Source organism: Phaethon lepturus, unplaced genomic scaffold, assembly GCF_000687285.1.
Source record: "Phaethon lepturus isolate BGI_N335 unplaced genomic scaffold, ASM68728v1 scaffold21415, whole genome shotgun sequence".
NCBI lineage: Eukaryota > Metazoa > Chordata > Aves > Phaethontiformes > Phaethontidae > Phaethon > Phaethon lepturus.
Window position 1 is genome coordinate 1632 of NW_010538710.1, and position 20402 is coordinate 22033.

At 41.5% G+C, this 20402-nt stretch overlaps 1 protein-coding gene across 1 annotated transcript; it reads left to right on the forward strand.

Moving 5' to 3' along the window:
* Positions 1 to 216: 216 nt before the first annotated feature.
* On the forward strand, positions 217 to 20359 carry LOC104620644 (fer-1-like protein 6; the record flags this gene model as incomplete). Its single annotated transcript, XM_010286926.1, has 12 exons — positions 217 to 332; positions 1416 to 1547; positions 2610 to 2735; positions 3730 to 3857; positions 5745 to 5915; positions 6961 to 7129; positions 10081 to 10221; positions 10790 to 10878; positions 14123 to 14221; positions 16643 to 16884; positions 17228 to 17391; positions 20259 to 20359. Coding segments are annotated over 12 exons (1678 nt in total), but the record flags the coding sequence as incomplete, so codon positions are not given.
* Between the last annotated feature and the right edge of the window lie 43 nt (positions 20360 to 20402).

Sequence of the window (20402 nt, forward strand, 5' to 3'; positions counted from 1 at the left end):
ACATCATGAAGACTGTTAGTCACAGAGAGGATAAAAATGCCACCTCTCTGCTTGGGAGGAACAGTGGGAAAAGAGAAGACCGTATGCTTGACAGGTAGAAGAATGAATGGAGAAGGAGCGAGGGGGAATCTTCAAAATGTATTTTGCATCCTGATCTGGAGCACTTGACATGCTTTTCTCACTAAAAACCTGCACGATGTCATAAAATCTCTACAGGTAAGCAGACTTCTGACCACATTGCATTGATCATAGAAGAGGATCCAGAGAAAAAGAAGAAGGATAAGACATTGAAAAGGAGACAGAAAGAAACTCCAAACCTAGCAACATTGCAGGTAAGAGAGAAGTAAGGCTGAGGGATAAGACTGTTATCCACTGTCTCCCCAAAGCTGAGTTTAGCAATGCCCTCCTTACATTTATTTCAGACACTTTGAAATTAATAAAACACACAAAATGATAGGAAACCAAGGTCTTGTAGGGTGGATGTAGCCCGCTTGTCCTTAGACCTTCACTTTACCAGTATAGACACACCCAGAGACACTTAAGTGAAAAATCAGTTTTGTTGTTCACCTGTAAAACACTGAATTTGAAAATTCCAAATTTCATGTTGGAAATATTACAGCCTATTAAGAATGACATAAAAAAAGAGTATGGAAAGCATTGCTACAATTGCTAGTGCATCCTCCCTGCTGGGGAGGTAATATTCAGCTTGCATTAGATTTGGTTGGGTAACGACAGAAGGAATTCAAAGAAAACTATATGGGTCATGCAAAATGACTGGAGAGATGAGGAGGTTTGAAAAGATTAGGACTGCTTGCATTAGACTGTAGCTGAATAAAGGGGAATTTGAAACTGCTGTTTCCATTTTTTACGAGATGGCACTAGTCTAGTCCCTTCTATTTTGTACTGAATAACATTTCATAAATTACAGGAGGAGAATGTTGAAAGAAAAAACATCCTTTTAAAAATGAAAAATTATTTGGTCTTTTTACCTATCCTAAAGCTCTGTCCCCACAACACTGTATTACTGTCTACTTTGCTCTCATATTCTGACACATTAACATAACAGAATGGGTCAGTACATCAAAGGCACGTTGCAGGGAGGAAACAGAAGCAAAAAGCAGCACATCCACACTGTGTTTATAAACGTTCATTCTGGCCCTTGTAGAGCCACTTCTACCTGCTCCGTTAATGTATTGAAGTATTCCAGTAGTCGGGAAGGACTTTGGTTAAGGACAAAACTGCTCCAGTTTTAAGTGGGAAATTAACTTTTTTTCCTCAAGGACTTTTGCAAAACCTTGGTTTTATTAAAATCTGTATTTTGAGTCAAAATAGATTTCTAGTCATCCTGTAATAAGAAAGTTGCTATGAATATATTCACTGCACCACAAAAAAAAATCATTCTCCTATTTTCAAAGATTTATGAAGGAGACTTGGAGAGTGAATTTAATAACTTTGAGGACTGGGTGAAAACTTTCCAGCTCTTCAGAGGAAAATCTAATGACGAAGTTCATGCTGACTCTGAAGACAGAATAATAGGAAAATTTAAGGTGAGATTTACTGTAGATTAAATGGGTAATAATTTAGAGACTTTATGTTTTCATGCATATTTCAGGTATATCAAAGACGAAAGAGAAAGACATTGACAGTCTGTTGCAAATAATAGAGTTATCTCTTTTAGTGGGTCTAGAATCATATTTTTCCTTCCCAATCTGATCGATGAAAGCAGCGTCCAGCACCAGGTGTTCACTGTTGTTTTGAAACAAGGAATTACAGAAAAGTTTCAAATCACAGAAGGGGAAGAAGAGATGTATTATGTGTTCCAGATTCCACTAATGCAACTTTATTACTGCACTAGCAGTTACAGAACCTTGTCTGTAATTTTCAGTAATTTAAATGGGGGCCCTTAGAGCTACTCCAGTTGGAAACAATTGCACAGCCTGATCCAGGGCACCATTAGGCAATCTGAAAACATAGTTCAAAGCATGAATAACGTTAGTAGGATTTCAAGCACTTTGTAGTTTAGAGGGACTGATTAAACTCATTGATACCTCCAATTAGTTTGCAATGCAAATTTCTGTTCAAATGACTTGCCAGTTGCTTTCAGGCAGTATGAGCTACTCAGCAGCATGAGTCAATATTGGTTTATATGAGTTGTATAGTAGCTGCAAAAATACAGTTGGATTCTAATCACACTGTTGTGAAACTAACTCAATGGAATTATCAATTTGCAAATATACAGTTAAGGGCAAAGTATTATTTTAAAAATATTAATACTAAGAAAACTAGATTCAGAACACCTGCAGGTGTTAGTCCTTCAGATAATAAAATAGAGCTAAAGAGCATGAAAGTACTTCTTGCAATCATCTAGACGTGATGATAATACCTTTGTATTACTCTATAACTCTTTGTTTTAGAGCAAAGATTTTAAAAGATGATGTTTAATGCAACTGAAACCTGTGTTCCCTTTGAGTGGTACAACAAAATGTGCTGTGTATGTGTATGTGCTGCAGCACAGGCTACATGAATGATGTTTAATTTGCATTCAAATGGTTGTTTTTGTACTGCACTTGATCTGTTTTTGAGGGAGATAAAAGACACTGTATTACCAGGGTTCCTTCTGCATATACCCAAGTCCTGAGGATGGCAGCTTTCTGGATGGAGGGCAGCCCCGCATCCTGCAAGGGATACCACCAAACCACTCCGTCAAAGTCCTCATCAGGGTTTATATTGTGGCAGTAAGTAGACAGATGTTCTTTCAACTTTGAAATACCTTGGATGTTTCTTTTCAACTCCGTTTACCCCTAGTGTCTTTGCAGTGAAGCTTCTGGAAATCCTCATCTGTGTGGGAGAATTTTTTTTATCATGCAACAGTGTCTCATGTTGTGGACATGGGTATTCAGAGTTGAAAATGTTGCATATTCGTCATGACAAATCACTTTACTTGTTCAAAATGAAAGGGCTAGAGACATAACTAACATAGTAATGACAACCTGTTCCAGCTACATTATGCAAATGCAGTCAGTTTTAATCAGCAGAGTTATTTCAAAATTACACACATTTAAACAAAACCTTCTCAGTAAGGGGGACATGGGAGCATATTTTTTGAGGACTCTTCCAGCTGATTACATGCTGGAATTTCATGTAATCAAAGTGGTACGGAATAAGGGTGGAGAAAGAGGTACAAATACAGAGGACAAGATGATGAGGGAGCACAATGTGAGAAGTGAAAGGGGTAGAAGGAGTTGGTATTTCAGACAAATAGGAGTTGCAAGTGATCTAAGAGGGGAAGAATGGCGTGCAAAGAGACAATGGCAAACAAAACAGAAGAGAAGAGTTGGAAGAGGTGACTTTGTTTCCTGAATATAAAGACTTCCAAGCCACCTTATAAATACAGTCTGAAGAGTTGTTTTGCACTGTTCAAGGATCTAGGCCAATGTTTTTTGGAAACCTTTCCTGAATCCTGCATGTAGCTCAGCGTTGCCTCTCCAGTTCATCTCTTTTTTTGTCGTAGCAGTGGGACAGCTCCACCTTTGCAAACTCTCTTCTCCTCCAGATCATCTTTTCCGAGTAGCCCGCAAAGCTAAATGCCAAGTTTTGTACCACACAAGGCAGGCAAAGCCCCTGCACTCCCAGAACACTCTGGGACTGGGCAGGAAACCCACAGTCCTGTGGTGTGACTGTGCTGCATTTAAGCAAGCTTCTTGAGGACACAGTTTTTATTCCTAACAGGCATTTAACCTCAGCCCGGCTGATCCAGATGGCAAGTCAGATCCCTACATTGTGCTGAGACTGGGCAACACAGAAATTAAAGACAGGGAAAACTACATCCCCAAGCAGCTAAACCCAGTATTTGGAAGGTCAGTGATGGCTTATTTTCTTATTCAGAGGTGATTTCTGCTTTATCACTTGCTACCACGTTGCTGTTACTATTATATAGTGCCTGTTATATGCTGATTTCTGCCTGTTTGGATGTTTTGTAATTCTACTGCTTAAAATGTTGAGAATTTGTGTCATCCTACATGATTATAAATTGTAACACATACAAAACACATCATGGAATGCAATCTGTGAGAGATTTTGCAAAATGATGCATGAGAGGAAATGAGGCGACAAATGATCCTGTCTTCGCATATTAATGCAATTGTTAACTTTAAAGTGAAATAAATATAAATATCAGCACAGTAAAGTGTGATTTCACAACCTTTGTTGCTGTTTCAGGTTGAATAGAGTGCCAGATAAATCTCGTGATTTTAAGGGTAGGACAAAAAACCTAGGTATTCAAACCCACACAGTTGTCTGAATGGGGGAGCCAGGGGCAAGCTGTCAGTGAACATCAACTTGGTATTATCAATGCTTTATACTTATATTATTAATCTAAATGGTTGTGATTTTTTCCCATTAAGTTTCCCTGTTCTAAGAAGGTTGAAAATGTTTTGAATTGGGATGGAACTATTCTGTAAGAGCATCAAGACAGAGAAACAACTATACTATGTTGGACTGAAAGCTCCCTAGGCCAGGGTCCTGCCTGCAAAAGCAGAGACTTAAGGAAAAAGTGTAAGGGAAAAATACAAGAATGGAGTGGTCCCTCTGTAACAAGCCATCTCAGTGTCTGTGATTTATGCTCTTCCTTAGTAGAGGATTGCAACTGAACCATCATTATGAAAAATGTTAAGCACAGATGTTATAGATGCATATAGATGGAATGAGAAATCACCACTGTGGTTGGTACATTTAAACTAGATATAAGGAAGAAATTTTTTTATGATGAGGGTGGTGAAACACTGGCACAGGTTGCCCAGAGAGTTGGTAGATGCCCCATCCCTGGAAACATTCCAGGTCAGGTTGGACAGGGCTCTGAGCAACCTGATTGAGTTGAAGATGTCCCTGCTCGTTGCAGGGGGGATGGAGGAGATGACCTTTAAAGGTACCTTCCAACCCAAACTATTCTAGGATTCTGTGATTCCGTGATCTGTCTCCTCCAAAACCTGCTCTGCTGTTGCTACAAAATTGACTTTGGCCACTTTGGGCAAAACTCGTCCCTCCAGGAGACAAAGCTCAGTGTTGTCTGTACTTCGGAGAAATCGGCAGCCAGTGTTGTCCTGACGAGGATGTCCTGTCTTCCACTAATTTGTCAAATCCCTTTTAGAATCACTTTTCTATTTTCAATTTCCCTAAACATCTCAGTGACAATTATTCCTACACATTAAAAATGCACTGCGTAAAAAGGGAATTCTGATCTTCAATTTTTGAAACTTGTTTTAAAGTTTTTGCCTAGCCATTTTGTTGCGCTCCCCCAGATTCCTATATCCAATATTTAATCTGGGGCTTTTGGAATAAAACAGAAAAAGCTCAGATGTCCCTTTTGGGGGTTCTGAAATGTGTGTGAGAACTCCTACACATACAGCTTCGTTAGCCTTGTAATTTCCGCACTTCCACCTCTGTTGGATTCATGATAAATCATTGCAGCTGACCAGGTCCATCCCATTGCTCTCTCTACTGTAAGTAGGAACAATCTTAGAACTGTATAGAGGGTGGTAGGGAAGCAGGAGAAAGAAAATACTTCTGCACTGTGTGTTTCCAATATGTTCAGATATTTCATTAAAACAAGAAATGCTACCAAGAAAACCCCACTGCTTATTAGAAGATACACTGTCCACACATTGCTTGCACAGTTTTCATTAACTTAGTCCTTTAGGCTTCAAACCTGATTTTTGAAGGCATATAGTTCTCATCTTTTGCTGTAGATCATTTGAAATCCAAGCTACATTCCCCAAGGATTCCTTGCTCACAGTCCTGATCTACGACCATGACTTTGTGGGAACAGATGATCTCATTGGAGAGACTAAAATTGATTTGGAAAATCGTTTCTACACCAGGCATCGAGCTACCTGTGGGTTGCAAAATAAATATGAAATGTAAGTACCTCTTCAGACAGCAACAGAGAGCAGCATGACTTGACTTGAAGGAAAAATTCCAGATGTTGCTAAACATTATGCTTTCTCCAGCATGAAAGTGTCACAGGAGGTATTTTAATTAGATTTCACCAAAGAGCTTAGCAGCGGCTTTGGGTAGCTGCCAGCCTGAGTAGGCATTGGATATTTTAAAATTAACAACACTGCTTGTTCACCAAGTATTTTAGATAGTAAACCGCCCATGTATAACGTACCTGCTTGATAAACTGCCTTTGGACAGGCATAAAGGGCCAGGAGCAGAGCGGGGCTGCTGGCATGGCCTCTGTAACAGAAGTGAGTCCCAGGGTGGTATTGCTGAGCTCCTGGTCCCTGTCATCGGCTGCACTCTCAAGGATGCTGTGCACAAAGATTAATTAATGCACAGAAAGTCAAACTAAAATAACTCTATTGCCCTGGGGTGGGGTACTAACCTGGGAGATGTAGGTTTGGCATTCTTCTCTTATTATTGTTTATTTTATCTACAAACAAAGAGTGGACAACACAAAAGAGCAATCCAGGAGCACAAACCAAACCCCAAGACTTCCTTTGCCAGCTCAGTCTCCAGCGTGAGCTATTTCTTTATGTGTTTGTTCCAGGTTCCAGATAATCTCAGCTTCTCCTTTGCATGTGGGACCTCCAGAACACTTCTCCTTAAATGGAGGTAGAACATGTAGACTTGAATTCTCTAGGTAGAACAAGGAACAAGCTCTGATCCTTTTCCTTTTGGGGAGTATGCCAATGCCTAGGCTACTTTAAACTGTGGGTAAGGCTGCCTCAACTTCTGTGGTGTTTTAAGAGGAAAAAGTGATTGGCCCCAGGACCTGACCAGACAGAGGGGGTGTTGCAAGTCAGAAGTAGCGCTGGACAATTCAAAGGAAATGTTTGGCTGAGCAGATGTCAGGGCCACTGACCATGAAGCTAATCTCTGCATGGGAAGTCCTGATTTGCCAGTGCACTTTGCTGAAGGAAAACCTCACCCATTTCTCTTCACTCTGTTCCCTCTTTGCAGAGAAGGGTACAATGCATGGCGAGATGCAACCAAGCCAAGCGAGATCCTCACTAAGCTGTGTAAGGACTACAGAATAAGTGGACCTTTCATGAGGCCAGGGGAGATACAAGTAGGAACAAAAGTCTTCAAGGGACAGACAGTCTTCACAGAAGATGAGAATGGTAATGAAGTAGTTCATCGTTATTCAGCTGCATTGTAGCAGTACCAAGAGGCTGCCCAAGCTGTAGCTGGGGCCCTGTTGTGCTATGCACTCTTGAGTCAGATTACTGGAACCTGTCTCTGCTTTGAAATACTCATATAACTGTGGTGATGAAGGCTGTGTCTATGTTAGCTGTTACCACAGCTTGATTGCAGAGAATCTGTCGGGAGAGACAGAGAACAATGCTGATGACCTGACATCCCCATGGTGGGTGTTGAGGCATACTTTGGACCAGCTCCTGCCTGATCCCAAGGATGGGGTGCCCAGGACTGATTGGAGTGCAGGAGACCCTCTTGGAACATGTGTTCTGTCTTAGTTTCATTTTAAAGTAGTGCAGCTTGCATGCTCTGAGATCCTCTCACACAGCAGGTCAAAGTATGGGAAGTCAGGGAGAGTCTTTTCAAAAATACATTCCCTGTCTAAACTGAAGCACTAGTGTAGACATACCCAAGAAGTGAGAAGGGGGAAGGGAAATGCAGATGAGAAGTGAGTTATCCAAGGTCAAACAAGTCCTCTGACCACAGTTAGGTTCCAGGCTGCTTACCTGCCGGTCCTAGTTTGCCTTGTTGGCTTTCCTCTCTGTTGTTTTTTTCCTCCTATAGATTATTACCACTCTTCTGAAGACTTGCTTCAGACTGCTCTTCTGAAGCACTAACACAACGCTGTATAAATTCAGGCATCTGTGGGGTCCATGAATAGGCGGACAGAACTTGCTTTCAGAGCTCCCAGATTAAAAAGAAGGCGAAGTTACCAGGAAGTTGAGTGTCCATATCACATAAGGATGGAGTGGGAAAGAGCTATCAGTGAAAGATGTCCCTGCCCATTGCAGGTGTTTGGACGAGATGATCTTTGAAGGTCCCTTCCAACCCAAACCATTCCATGATTCAGTTTTATACCTAGGGTAAGGAAAAGAGGTGTGAGGATGGAGACTTTCAAGGGGGAACAAAAGAAGCTGGCCTTGGAGACAGTAGTGGGCACTGTGGCAGTGTAGGGACACCTCTACTCCCTCATCTATATTTATTCGTCTTTGAGCAAATTCCCCTTGGCAGCTACAAAATATAGCTCATACATTGAGTGGAAGGATGCTCAGGTAGCACTGTTGAAGGGAGAAGAGTTGATCCATTTTTGGATTCTTGGCCTGAGAGAGATTTATGACTCCAGTATTGCTGTTTTTTTCCTCACTAGCAGATGACTGAGTGCAACTGCCAGCAACAGGATCTCTCAATCAAAATTACAGTTTGCTAAAATGAACTTCAGACAAACCAACATCAGACAAGATGATGGAAACCAAAAGCAAGGAAATGGCAAAATTCAAAGTACTTATGAACATAAGTTTTTCAACATGTTATAAAGAAATATACAATTTTTTATATATATAGATATATATATACACACACACACATGGAAGATCAGCATGATCCTTATCCAGACTGCTGTTCTGACAAGTCCATCTGGGTCCTTATTTCCTGCTGGATTCCTGTGCTGGTCATCGTTTGGGTGTGTAAAACTAACAAAGACCGCATATTTGAGCTAGAGAGGAGTACTGAAAAGGGGGAGCAGTACCATTTCCACTTTACAGGTGGAGAAAATTATACTTGTGGGCTTTACATCCATCTTTAAATTGCAAGGGAAAGAAGAATTTAACTTTGCTTCAGGAGCATAGACGTGAATAGAATAGAATAGAATAGAATAGAATAGAATAGAATAGAATAGAATAGAATAGAATAGAATAGAATAGAATAGAATAGCTCAGTTGGAAGGGACCTACAACAATCATCTAGTCCAACTGCCTGACCACCACTCCCAGGTAGTCTAGGACTACCTGTAGTAAATAGAAAGAAATAAGCATCTTCAGAAGGTGAAAATAATCTTTAGAAAGGTGCCTGAGAGAGGATATGGGTTATCATGGGACAATCTGTCCTTGCTATTGAGGCTATCTGAGTAGCTCAGGCTAAAGGCCTTGCTTTTAGCTGGCTAAAATTAGGTTAAATACATCACATCTCAAACACATGTCAATGCACAAGAGGGAACTAAGACTCATAACCACAGGGTCATCCTTCCTCCCTTTCTGAGCCATTAGGAAGGGTTTAATACCTGCTGTTTAAATCCCAAACAAACCTTTTGTGTCCTACCAGCAAGTCAGAGATAGCAACTCTTTAGGGAAAGTGATAGCTGTTTGCTGACAGAAAGAAGTCTTAACTTTCTTCTCACTTGAGTACTCTCCTAATCTAGGAGACATCCCTCTTCAAAAGTCTGGGTTCCTTTTGTGTGGAGCCCACACAAAAAGGGAAGAAAGAGAAGCTTAAGAGCTCAAAAGGTTTTCTCTGCTTTCCAATATCCACTCTACCTGCAATATTAGCACTGGTCCTTCCTTGAGGTGCCATTCTCTGGGGTCTCCCTTCCTCCAGTGACCAAGTGGAACTGGTCGGGAGGGACTTCAACCCTCTCCCCTTGAGGTGTGATTCTGTTCTCCAGGATATTCTTTGTTGTTGCCATCACAAGACAAGCTATAACACCTAGTGCCTATTGACTGTCAGCTCTACCAAAATCCAAGTCTCCGTGTCTTTCATGAACTGTAAAAAAGCTTCACATTCGCAATTTTCTGTGAAAAGAGTAATTCACAGTTTTCTTCCATCTTCCTGTTAGAAACTGCTGCTGTAACAGTAAAATGGTTTGCTGTGTTTTATAGATAAATTACTGCCTAAGTGCTAATCTTCTAGTTACCCTGGTGGGTACCCTTATTTACAAGAATTAAATGCATTTCAAGACCTTTCTTTATTTATCTGGGATACATAAAACTTTCCTTTTAACTCAAACATATTTTTAATTACCATCTTTAATAATTAATGGCACATATTACCAAGGGGTTCAACATTATAATTCAGTTCTCTTTGTTCTTTTTTTTACCCTTTCCTATAGAGGAGCCAGTTGAATCGTATGAACATCTCTCCTTAAAAGTTTTACATGCTTGGGAAGAAATCCCTGGAGCTGGATACAAACTGGTCCCAGAGCACATTGAGACTCGGCCTCTCTACCATAAGGATAAGCCAGGCATGGAACAGGTAGAGTAGCTCAGAGGTGGTGGTGATGGTAGACACAGGAGCAGTTTTCCTTTCCTCCAGTTACTGTGGTTTCTATTTGTACCTGCAAACTTACAGAGGCAGCATCCAAATGTACCATACATAAAGTTCGTACAGTATCAACCTAGAAATTGTCACACGTGTGTATACAGCCAGTAATCAAAATACACAGTAATCACACAAGATGTGAGTGCATATTTTCACTCTTTTAAATGCTTTAGTTTATTAAGTTTATACAAACTCTGCTTTTATTTGGGCTTTGGGGGTTTTTTCCCTTTTATTACCTAGTATTTTTATATGGATTTTACCTTGAAGTTGCCAGTGTTTGAGCTCAATTCCAACTTAATCAAGTTCTTGGGAGACTGACAGAATATGTGTGTGAAAAAATATATTGTATAGTAAGTTTATAGATAAAATCATAGTTACAGGATAGTGAGCTGGTTGATGCTTATGGAGGAAGTGGTGGTTTTGGACATCAGAACTACGTTTAAAGTCTTTTAAAGTCTCTCTAAAATAGTGTTACAGAGATGTTTATCTCTTTGTTTTCAAGGGTCGTGTACAGATGTGGGTTGACATGTTTCCTAAAGATATGCCTCTGCCAGGACCCCCAGTGGACATTTCACCAAGAAAACCCAAAGGGTAATACTCCATGCTTTCCTGCCAGCACAGAGGCATAAGTCTTCAAAGACTGAGTCTTTATTAAGTGTCTGGAAAGAACTATAAAAAGATCTATCACAACAAGCTTCTGTGATCCTGAGAAAAGTTTTCTTAGGTTCACATGACTTCAAGTCAAAAGAAACCATCTATCTAGTTTGGTCTCCTCCATTAAACAACTAAAAGAGCTGTTGGTGATTTTTGCATCAAGGACTACCACACACCTCTTTTAGAAAGATATCGCTTTTTCATATAGGGATTGCAGGTAGCTAGAGGCAAGAGTCTCTTAATAATTCTGATGTTGTCATCCACTTGTTGAGCTGAAAGAAGTAATTCTGGTTTCACTACCTCTTACAGCTAGATAACATACTTGACCCTGTTTGAGATATTTAATCTGATGCAATAGTATTACGCATATTGGATTTCCAACACCTGGTTCAAAGATAAGATCAAGAAACACATGAAGAAGCAACAGACAGAAGAGATAAGTCAGGAATAACTGTGTCTCAAATTTCAGATGGATGCTTATGTTTCCTTACATGCAACTTTACACATACCTCTTCAAGCTAGTTGAATGTTTGTAAATGAAACACAAAAATGACCAACAGAGTTCTCAGCCTATCCTGCATCAGCTTTATTTCAATATTTTAGCAAGGTTTTTCCTGAGAATTTTGTGTCTGAAACAGCATCAGATACCATTCCTGTAGTATTTACATTTGAACAAGAAACAATGTAATAAAAACTTGTTTCTTTTCCTTTCCTTTTACAGAAGACGAGATTTGACAAAAATAAGTCTATGTAACAATTACAATTCTTCAGACCAGAACTTTCTGTAAAACTCCTTAACAACAAGCATTTTCCAATCCAAAAAGATTTAAAACTAATCATACACACAAACTCAAATTGTTGGTGCCATTTTTGTAGTCTGCAAAAGCAGGGGAAAATATTGTCAAACCATTAATTACAAGAAAGAAAGTAAACATGCAAACATGAGATACACCTTTAACTGAGAAATGCATATTTGCTGCAGCAAAACAGGTTTTCACTTTGTGAAAACATTTCTTGTTGACAATCTTTGCCTGAACAAGGATCTGACAGAGCATTGAGGATGAAAGTTTCTTTGGCTAGTGCAGAAGCTTCATTTTCATGGTCAACATCTCCTTAAGAGCACCATGACATAAGATATGTGGTAAGATCTGGGACAAACTGTTTCACACTTGAGGTTGAGGCTATTTCCAAGAACACACGTGTCGTATCAGAAAAAATCATAGAATCATAGAATCTTTGTGTTGGAAGGGGCCTTTATAGGTCATCTAGTCCAACCACCCTGCAGTGAGCAGGGACATCTTCAACTAGATCAGGTTGCTCAGAGCCCCATCCAACCTGACCAGAAATGTTTCCAGGGATGGGCATCTATCACCTCTCTGGGCAACCTGGGCCACTGTTTCACCACCCTCATCATAAAAAAAAATTCTTCCTTATCTGTAGTTTAAATCCACCCTTCTTTAGTTTAAAACCATTACCCCTTGTCCTGTCACCAGGCCCTGCTAGAAAGTCTGTCCCCATCTTTTTTACAGGCCCCCTTTAAGTACTGGAAGGCTACAATAAGGTCTCACAGGAGCCTTCTCTTCTCCAGGCTGAATACCCACAACTCTCTCAGCCTGTCCTCACAGGAGAGGTGTTCCATCCCTCGGATCATTTTTGTGGCCTCCTCTGGACCTATTCCAACAGGTCCATGTCTTTCCTGTGTGAAGGGCTCCAGGGCTGGACACTAACCACGGAGTTAAGGGGCAGAATCCCCTCCCTCCACCTGCTGGCCACGCTGCTTTGGAGCCTTCTGGGCTGCGAGCACCTATTGCCGGCTCGTGTCCAGGTTTTCATCCACCAGGACCCCCAAGTCCTTCTCGGCAGGGCTGAATCCCTTCATCCCCCAGCCTGTACTGATACTGGGGTTGCCCCAACCCAGGTGCAGGACCCTGCACTTGGCCTTGATGAACCTCATGAGGTTCACATGGGCCCATTCCTTGAGCTTGTCCAGGTCCCTCTGGATGACATCCCATCCCTCAGGTGTGTCAGCAGCGCCACTCAGCTTGGTGTCATCTGCAAACTTGCTGAGGGTGCACTCCATCCCACTGTCTATGTCATTGATGAAGATATTAAAGAGTACTGGTCCCAACATGGACCCCTGAGGGACACCACTTGTCACCCATCTCCATCTGGACATTGAGCCATTGACCACTACCCTCTGGATATGACCATCCAAGCAATTCCTCATCCACCAAACAGTCCACCCATCAAATCCATCTCTCTCCAATGTAGAGAAAAGGATGTTGTGAGGCACCGTGTCAGAGGCCAGCTCTGTTCTGCTCCCTTGTTCCCTAAGGGCAGTTTCCAAGGGGGTCCAACTGACTAACTCCCTGAAGAGCTGGAAGTTTGCTTTCCTAAAATTCAAGGTCCTGACTTTACTCTTTGTGTGGCCTATATCCCTCAGGGCTGCAAACTCCACAAATCAAATGCTGGGTGTTCTCATAGCTTTTTTAATTTATTTTGCAGTTCATACAATGACTCAAGGCATACCTAAATTTTTTTTAGTATCAATTTTTTATGTCACCTGCAACATCTGTGTTTCAGTTCAAGCCTGTAGAACTTTGGATGGTCACCATAAATATCTGTCTATAGGGAGTCAAACAGATGGGAAAGCTTTGATACCTTTTACTCTTGATTCTAAAGATGATTGCATCTTCTTAAATGAAAATATCTCTAAACAGTGCATTTCTTCCCTTTTAATTCACTGGATTGCACCAAATACAATGTTTTTAGACATTTCTTCTGAAAAGCACGTGCCAGGGAGCTCTGTTTTTTATTAGCAAGCTGCTCAGTGTTTTGGAGACTGCTCTGATGATGTTGTTCAGATCAACTTTGCTTTGTTTCACTGCAGCATTTTTGTGAAAAGAATTGAAAAGGAACAGGCACATAAAAATCAAGTAATTTTCCATCCCTCCGAAGCTGGCAGTGACCCCGCTGTCGTCCGGCATGCTCCAAGAGACCCACCATCCCCACCCTGTCACTAGACTCTTGTCAACAGAAGAGGCCTGAGGCTGTTGCTATTTTAAGAGTTTTACACAAATACAACATTTCTTGCTTTATAAAAACATGCTTTGATAGAGGTTTACATTAATGTCTAACCCGATCTTGAGAATACACAGGCCTACTTTCTTTTCTTTTTCAGCTATGAACTGAGAGTAATAATCTGGAATACAGAGGATGTAATTCTAGAAGATGAAAATATCTTTACGGGGCAAAAATCAAGTGATATCTATGTAAAAGGGTAAGTTCTTCAGCACTTGTCTTCAAAAGAACAGGTAATATTTCATTCAACAATCAGATGAAAAAAACTATGTTGTGGGAATATCAGATAAGCTATTACTGTGACCTTGGCACTTTGCTCTAAATGCCTGCCCAAATTATTCATCTACACCAAATACCGCTTCTTTTTTTTTTTACCCTTTTAAAATCAAGTGACTGTAAAATGACACTAGTTGTTACTGCCCGCTCAGGCAGGGATGACACAAGAAGAGGACCAAGCCCACAGTTTAGCAAACAGACATCAAACACTTACAGAACTTGAACTGTAAGAGCTTACACAGATGCAAAGAGGTTTGACATAATCGAAGAAAAGGGAATTATGACCACATTAGAAACAAGAAAGCAGGTGTTTGCTTTCTTGGTATTTCTATTGGAAATTTTTTCCAGCCTCCTGTGGGGAGCATGTGTGGGTGAATGACCATGGCCATGCTGGGGAGAACATCACGTGGGTTCTTTCTACTCTCCATAAGGCAAAATGTCTGTCACAGCTTAACAGATGTTACTGGGGTAATCAGTAAACTACATCACACAAATAAAATGAAAAGAGAGAGCACAAAAGGGGAGCTTGACACTCAAACCAGTTCTTTCCTGAGATTGTAGCAGGTTACTTCTTAAAATTACTTGCCTGGTTTGGAGTACTGCCTTGTACTTTCTGCTTCTGAGCAGGATTTGAATGCAGGTACCAGAAAGGGTTTGGGGGGAAATTATGGCATAATTGGCAGTAGGAAGTATTGGAAATCTCAGGTATGAGACTGATCTTAGATTTCTTGCTCTATTTCAACTACTAGAGACTGAGATTAATATGCCGATATGAATCGTGTCATTATGGAGTCCTGGAAAAATCTGCATTTGCAGAGCACTAGGCATATGGAAAAATGAGTTTCCCTAAAAATCTGTTGCAGTATTGACAATGACCAAATGCAAAACGATGGAGGAGGAAGCACTGGGACTGATGGAGCAGGGAAAGGAGGAAGTTTCCCACTTTGCAGGTTCTGAAAATCATGTGAACATACTAAGAAATCCAAAGTAAGCATAAGGACAGGGCAGTCTGGCAGCAGCTCTTCTGTGTGAGGTATATCTACATGCATTTTACCAGGGAAACTTGCCCCACACCAAGCTGTGTGGGGCACCAGGACTGGTACCACTCTCTGGAGGGTGTGATACTAGCCCAGGTGAAGCATGCACTAATACAACCACGTGGACCCCAGCGTGCAGCAAGTGTGGTTATTGCACACGCTGGCTGAGCAAACCCTCCCTTGCAGTTCCCCGAGAGGAGCTACTCCGAAATCACTGGTGTTCACACTGATATATCCAACTTAGCAATAAACTGATGTGTTCAGAGTAGTAGCAGGGTAGCTCTGAGAGCGCAAAATTCAGCGCAGGCTAGAAATTGAGGAAATAGATCGGCAGCCAGCCTTCGCGCGGAGCTGTGTGATAACATGAGGACATCACTATCAATGCCAGAGCGGTCTGACAGGGAAAGCCAGAGGTGGATTTTTACTTCTGTGCCTTAATGATAAAGACACAAATCTCATTATGTTCGGGGAGTGCATGTGGCACTGAATCTGTCGCCAGGCATGGATTTGCACTGCGGGCAGTGCTGTGCTTGGGATTGTTACTGGTTTTCTCTGTTTCTTTTTGAAATAATGGAGCTGGCAGGGGAGAGGCCAATCTTTGGATGCAGTGCAAAAATGTTAATCTTTACTCAAGCTGTGATAAATCATCTTCAGAAGTAAAACATACCTTGCTGGATCATTACTTCCATGGAGCTCTTCAGAAGAGAAGATTGCGTTTAGGAAGGCATTGTCCTTTTGTACCATAGCAATACACATCAAATGTTGTGCACACTGTACCAGAAACCAAGACGAAATCACAAGAGAAACCAGAGAGACTTCTCCCACCATACTTATGCCGTGTTTATACCCTCAAACCACAACTGCAAACAATTTAGAACCCAAAACTGAGCACTTAAGTCAGTCTTGGGACATTGACACAGAATTTATTAGTGTGGCACAACAGGAATACGGGGTGATTAGTAGTGGATAAATGACTGATGCTCTCTTTGCCTGTCCCAAACAAGACAGATGTCTTGGCCAATAGTAAATGGCCAATTGGTATTTTGGAATCTGATCTAAATAAGAATCACCTTCTCACTCTCAATTTTTGATCATCACTGGCCATTGCTGCAGCCTGTGCCATGGCTGGGAGGTAGCTGAGATCCCCGAGCCAGGGCTGTCACTGCGTGTCGCAGTCCTGAACAGTGTGTTACCTGCTAAGGATTAGGGAGGAATTAGCAAATGATCATGCCTGTAACCAAATAACGAAAACTGCAACACCAGCTCCCCTGGTGACGGCAGTGTATTCCACTATGTGTTTGCCACAGATGGATAAAGGGCCTGGAAGAGGACAAGCAGGAGACAGACGTACATTACAACTCCTTGACAGGAGAGGGCAACTTCAACTGGCGCTTTGTGTTCCCATTCCACTATCTCCCAGCAGAGAAACAAATGGTGGTTAGTAAAAGAGAAAACATATTTTCCTTGGAAAAGACAGAGCGCAAAATACCCGCTGAGCTGGTGCTTCAGGTGTGGGACTTTGAAAGACTGTCTTCAGATGATTTCTTGGGTAAGTATGCAATGGATCTGCCTGAACTTCACCCGAGGTCTCACCAGACCTGTATTTTGTAGAGGTATGTACAAAGCAGTGCCTGAGACCCAACTTCTGCTTGTCTTTCTCTGAAGCATCACATTGCAAACTTACACATTTCTTGGAGAGGAAATAATTAGGAACTCATCTGAGATGATGTCAGGGCAATACAAATGAATGACTGACTGTACAGAGAGATCCCCAGCTCTGAATTTTGGGCCCAAGCTACTGCATTGTTCTATGTATCTACCTGGAAGCTGCTGTTTGAATGCCTTCATGTCTACCTGGTCTCTGAGTGTTGTCACATTACTTCTCCCTCCAGGCACCCTTGAATTGAACCTGAATGGATTCCCTCGAGCAGCAAAGACAGCCAAGAGCTGTGACCTAGGCATGGTTGTGGCAGCAAGCGAAGAAAACAAGATCTCCATATTTCAACAGAAGCGTGTCAGAGGCTGGTGGCCTTTCATCAAGGCTGGGGAGCTCACGGTAGGCAGCTCACTACAGATGAACAGTTTTTCTCTGGGGCTGACATGCTCTGCTGAGATCCTGAGGCAGTCAGATGCTAATTTTGGATATGGCATCTGAAGAACAACCACCACTGGCAATCCACAGGAATCCTCCAAATGCTTCAGTGATCCCCCATATACTTGTTTCAGATAATCCCAGGCAACCAGAGCACTTTGTACTTTTTCTTTGCTTTCTTCCACTGTTCATCTCCCAGTACACTGGATGGGTAGAGTGGAAAATTAGGTGTTTCCAGCCACCTTTATGTCAGCTGAGGAAATCCTGGGAGGAATCTCATCTGCTTATTTATTTCTCATTTCTGCCAGGATAAATGAACAGATTTTGGACTCTACCTTTATTCTTGTTAGTGACACATCTTGAGCAGAAAGAGCACAGTCCCCTCTTCCTTTTGAAGTGTGCTTACTAAACCAATATTTTCTCGGTTTAGTGGCAGGATACAATAGGTATAAAGGAATGCAAAGGACAATGACACCTTCCCCAAACTCTACAGGACTTTTTATGTTAGAAGTATCCTCATAAAAAGAATATAAGGGCTGCCACACAGTTTTTCATTTACCCAAAGCTTCTAGTGTAACAAGGCTTGCAGCAGGGTGTAAATGTCACTCAGTGTGTACCTAGCCATTTATCTCAGGGTTTTCTGCTGCAGCTTCTCTTCATAATGTTGTAGTGCTTTCTGTGCGTAATCTGGAGCTACACCAAAATTCTCAGCGTTTAACACAAATTCTCCATTGTCCCTCTTTTAAAGGCTCCTTTGTACTCTTACAGCACCATAGGGATCCTCAGCGTAAACAAGAGACAGCTCTTGCTCCTCTGTTTCCCAGGTGGAGTGCATGTACCTAGGCATGAAATACATCTCCATAGTTAACTCTGCACATGGTCTTTGGGTCATATATACAGAAAACAGAGCATGAAACAGAGCTTTGTGAGCTAGTGAAGGAAAAGCCAAGCTGATGTGCTCACATGCACGGAGCTCTTCAGGAGCTTGGACCTGAACCTGGGCATCCCTGCAGCCCAGTTCTGGGTTGAGTGTGGTTGGAGTCTTTTTGGGCCTATCCAGATCTGTGTGGGGACACAGACCAAGAGCTACAAGCTACCTTTTTATAGTATATCCCTCTACAAATTCACCTGCTTTGTCCCTTTTTTAGGGGATCGCCCTCCCTCTCTAGACTTCCATTGACTCTCCAAGGGTTTTCCCAAACCTCAATCTTCCTTCATATTTCTGTCCCTTCCAGCAAGAATGTTGTAGTAAAAAGTGCCATCTTCAAGTTCATTGCCTTCTTCAGACTGAAGGTGACTGTGTACTTTCTATGGGTTTAGTGGATGGAAACCCCTGTTTTACCTCCATTTTCTCAACTCTCGTACAATTGATTCTCTTTCTCCCAGTCCACTTTCGTTTCCACGCTGATCCCTTTTATCTGCATCCTTCTTTCAGCCCAGGTTTTTTTTTTTCCTGAGTGGTCAAGCATTGGAACAGGCTGCCCAGGGAGGTGATGGAGTCACCATCACTGGAAATGTTCAAAAAACATGTGGACATGGCACTTTGGGACATGATTTAGTGGGCATGGTGGTGGTCGGTTGATGGTTGGACTTGATGATCTTAAAGGTCTTTTCCAACCTTAATGATTCTGTGTGATTCTGTGATGAATCCCAGACACTGGCCATAGATTAACACTTTAGCTTTGGATATCAACAAAGTTACGGGGTAGGAAAATAACAAATACATGAAAAGCCAGTTGTCTCTTTTTCATCCATCACAGATTTTATGAAGTTGAATGGATTTACTCATTCTTAAATGTTACTAGAATCTTTAAATCTCTGAAATAATTTTTTTTTTCCTTTGGCCTAATTATATCTATAGTTGAGATAGTACTGAAGAATGGACCTGCATGAACAGGGAAATGAGAGAACATCTCTGTAACATAACACATACAGAATTATCAACAGATTTGTTGCTGTGAGGGCAAGGGGAAAACAAAGATTTAACCCATATTTAGGAAGCTCTAACTTCCATAGCAGAAGTTACAGTTGATACAAAGAGTTTAAATAACTCAGATGATATATTTCTATTGCAAGGCATAACAGGCATGATCTTTTATAAGTGCTAGTATTTTATGGGTCACTCAACAAGTTTTAATGGCTTGTCACAATGAAAACAAGCAGTAAACCAGCAGTTATATTCCCTTATGACTTTTCTGAATTCTAGAAATTATTGGTAAGTTGGTGCTGAACAAAGTTGTCCTTCTGCCACAGCCCTGTGTATCACCTTCTGGCCATCCATCAAGAAAATTGACTCTGAATCCACCTGCCAAACCACTGTTCTTTTAGCCTGAACAGAGCTCTAGGACTGCATGATATTTTCTGCACACAGATCTCATTTCTAGTCATCTTCCTTTTGTGAGCTGAGACCCAACAGCTCAACTGCTCCAGCACTTGTGACAGGCTGAATTTTCCCCCATTGGTGGACTACACCTCGTCCACATCAGCGACACAGCTTCCAGCTCTGCCATGCAGCTCTGACGGAATGTGTGGCAGATAGAAGATGGGGCTTCTCAGATGAATTACATTATAATTTAGGAAGCAGAAAATATATTTATGGGTCTGGAATAAATCATCCTACCGCTCTTTCCTCATGGTCCTTGAGCATAAATCAGGAATTTGGTGTCTGGGTTTTCCTTTGTGCTTTCTCTTTAACTGCAAAGAGTTTATCTTGTTTTCTTTAATCAGTTTTCTTCACCCTCAGCTGGTTCCATAATTTCTCCACAAGCCAAATCCTCCTGTGATTTAATGACAATAACCCAGGATGCTTATGTATTATCTCTCTGATCCAGGGCAAGGTGGAAGCTGAATTTCACTTAGTCACAGCAGAAGAAGCTGAGAAGAATCCGGTAGGCAAAGCTCGAAAGGAGCCTGAGCCTTTGGAAAAACCCAAGTGAGTAGGAAAACACTCCTTAAACCAGCTGGGGCGTTCAGCA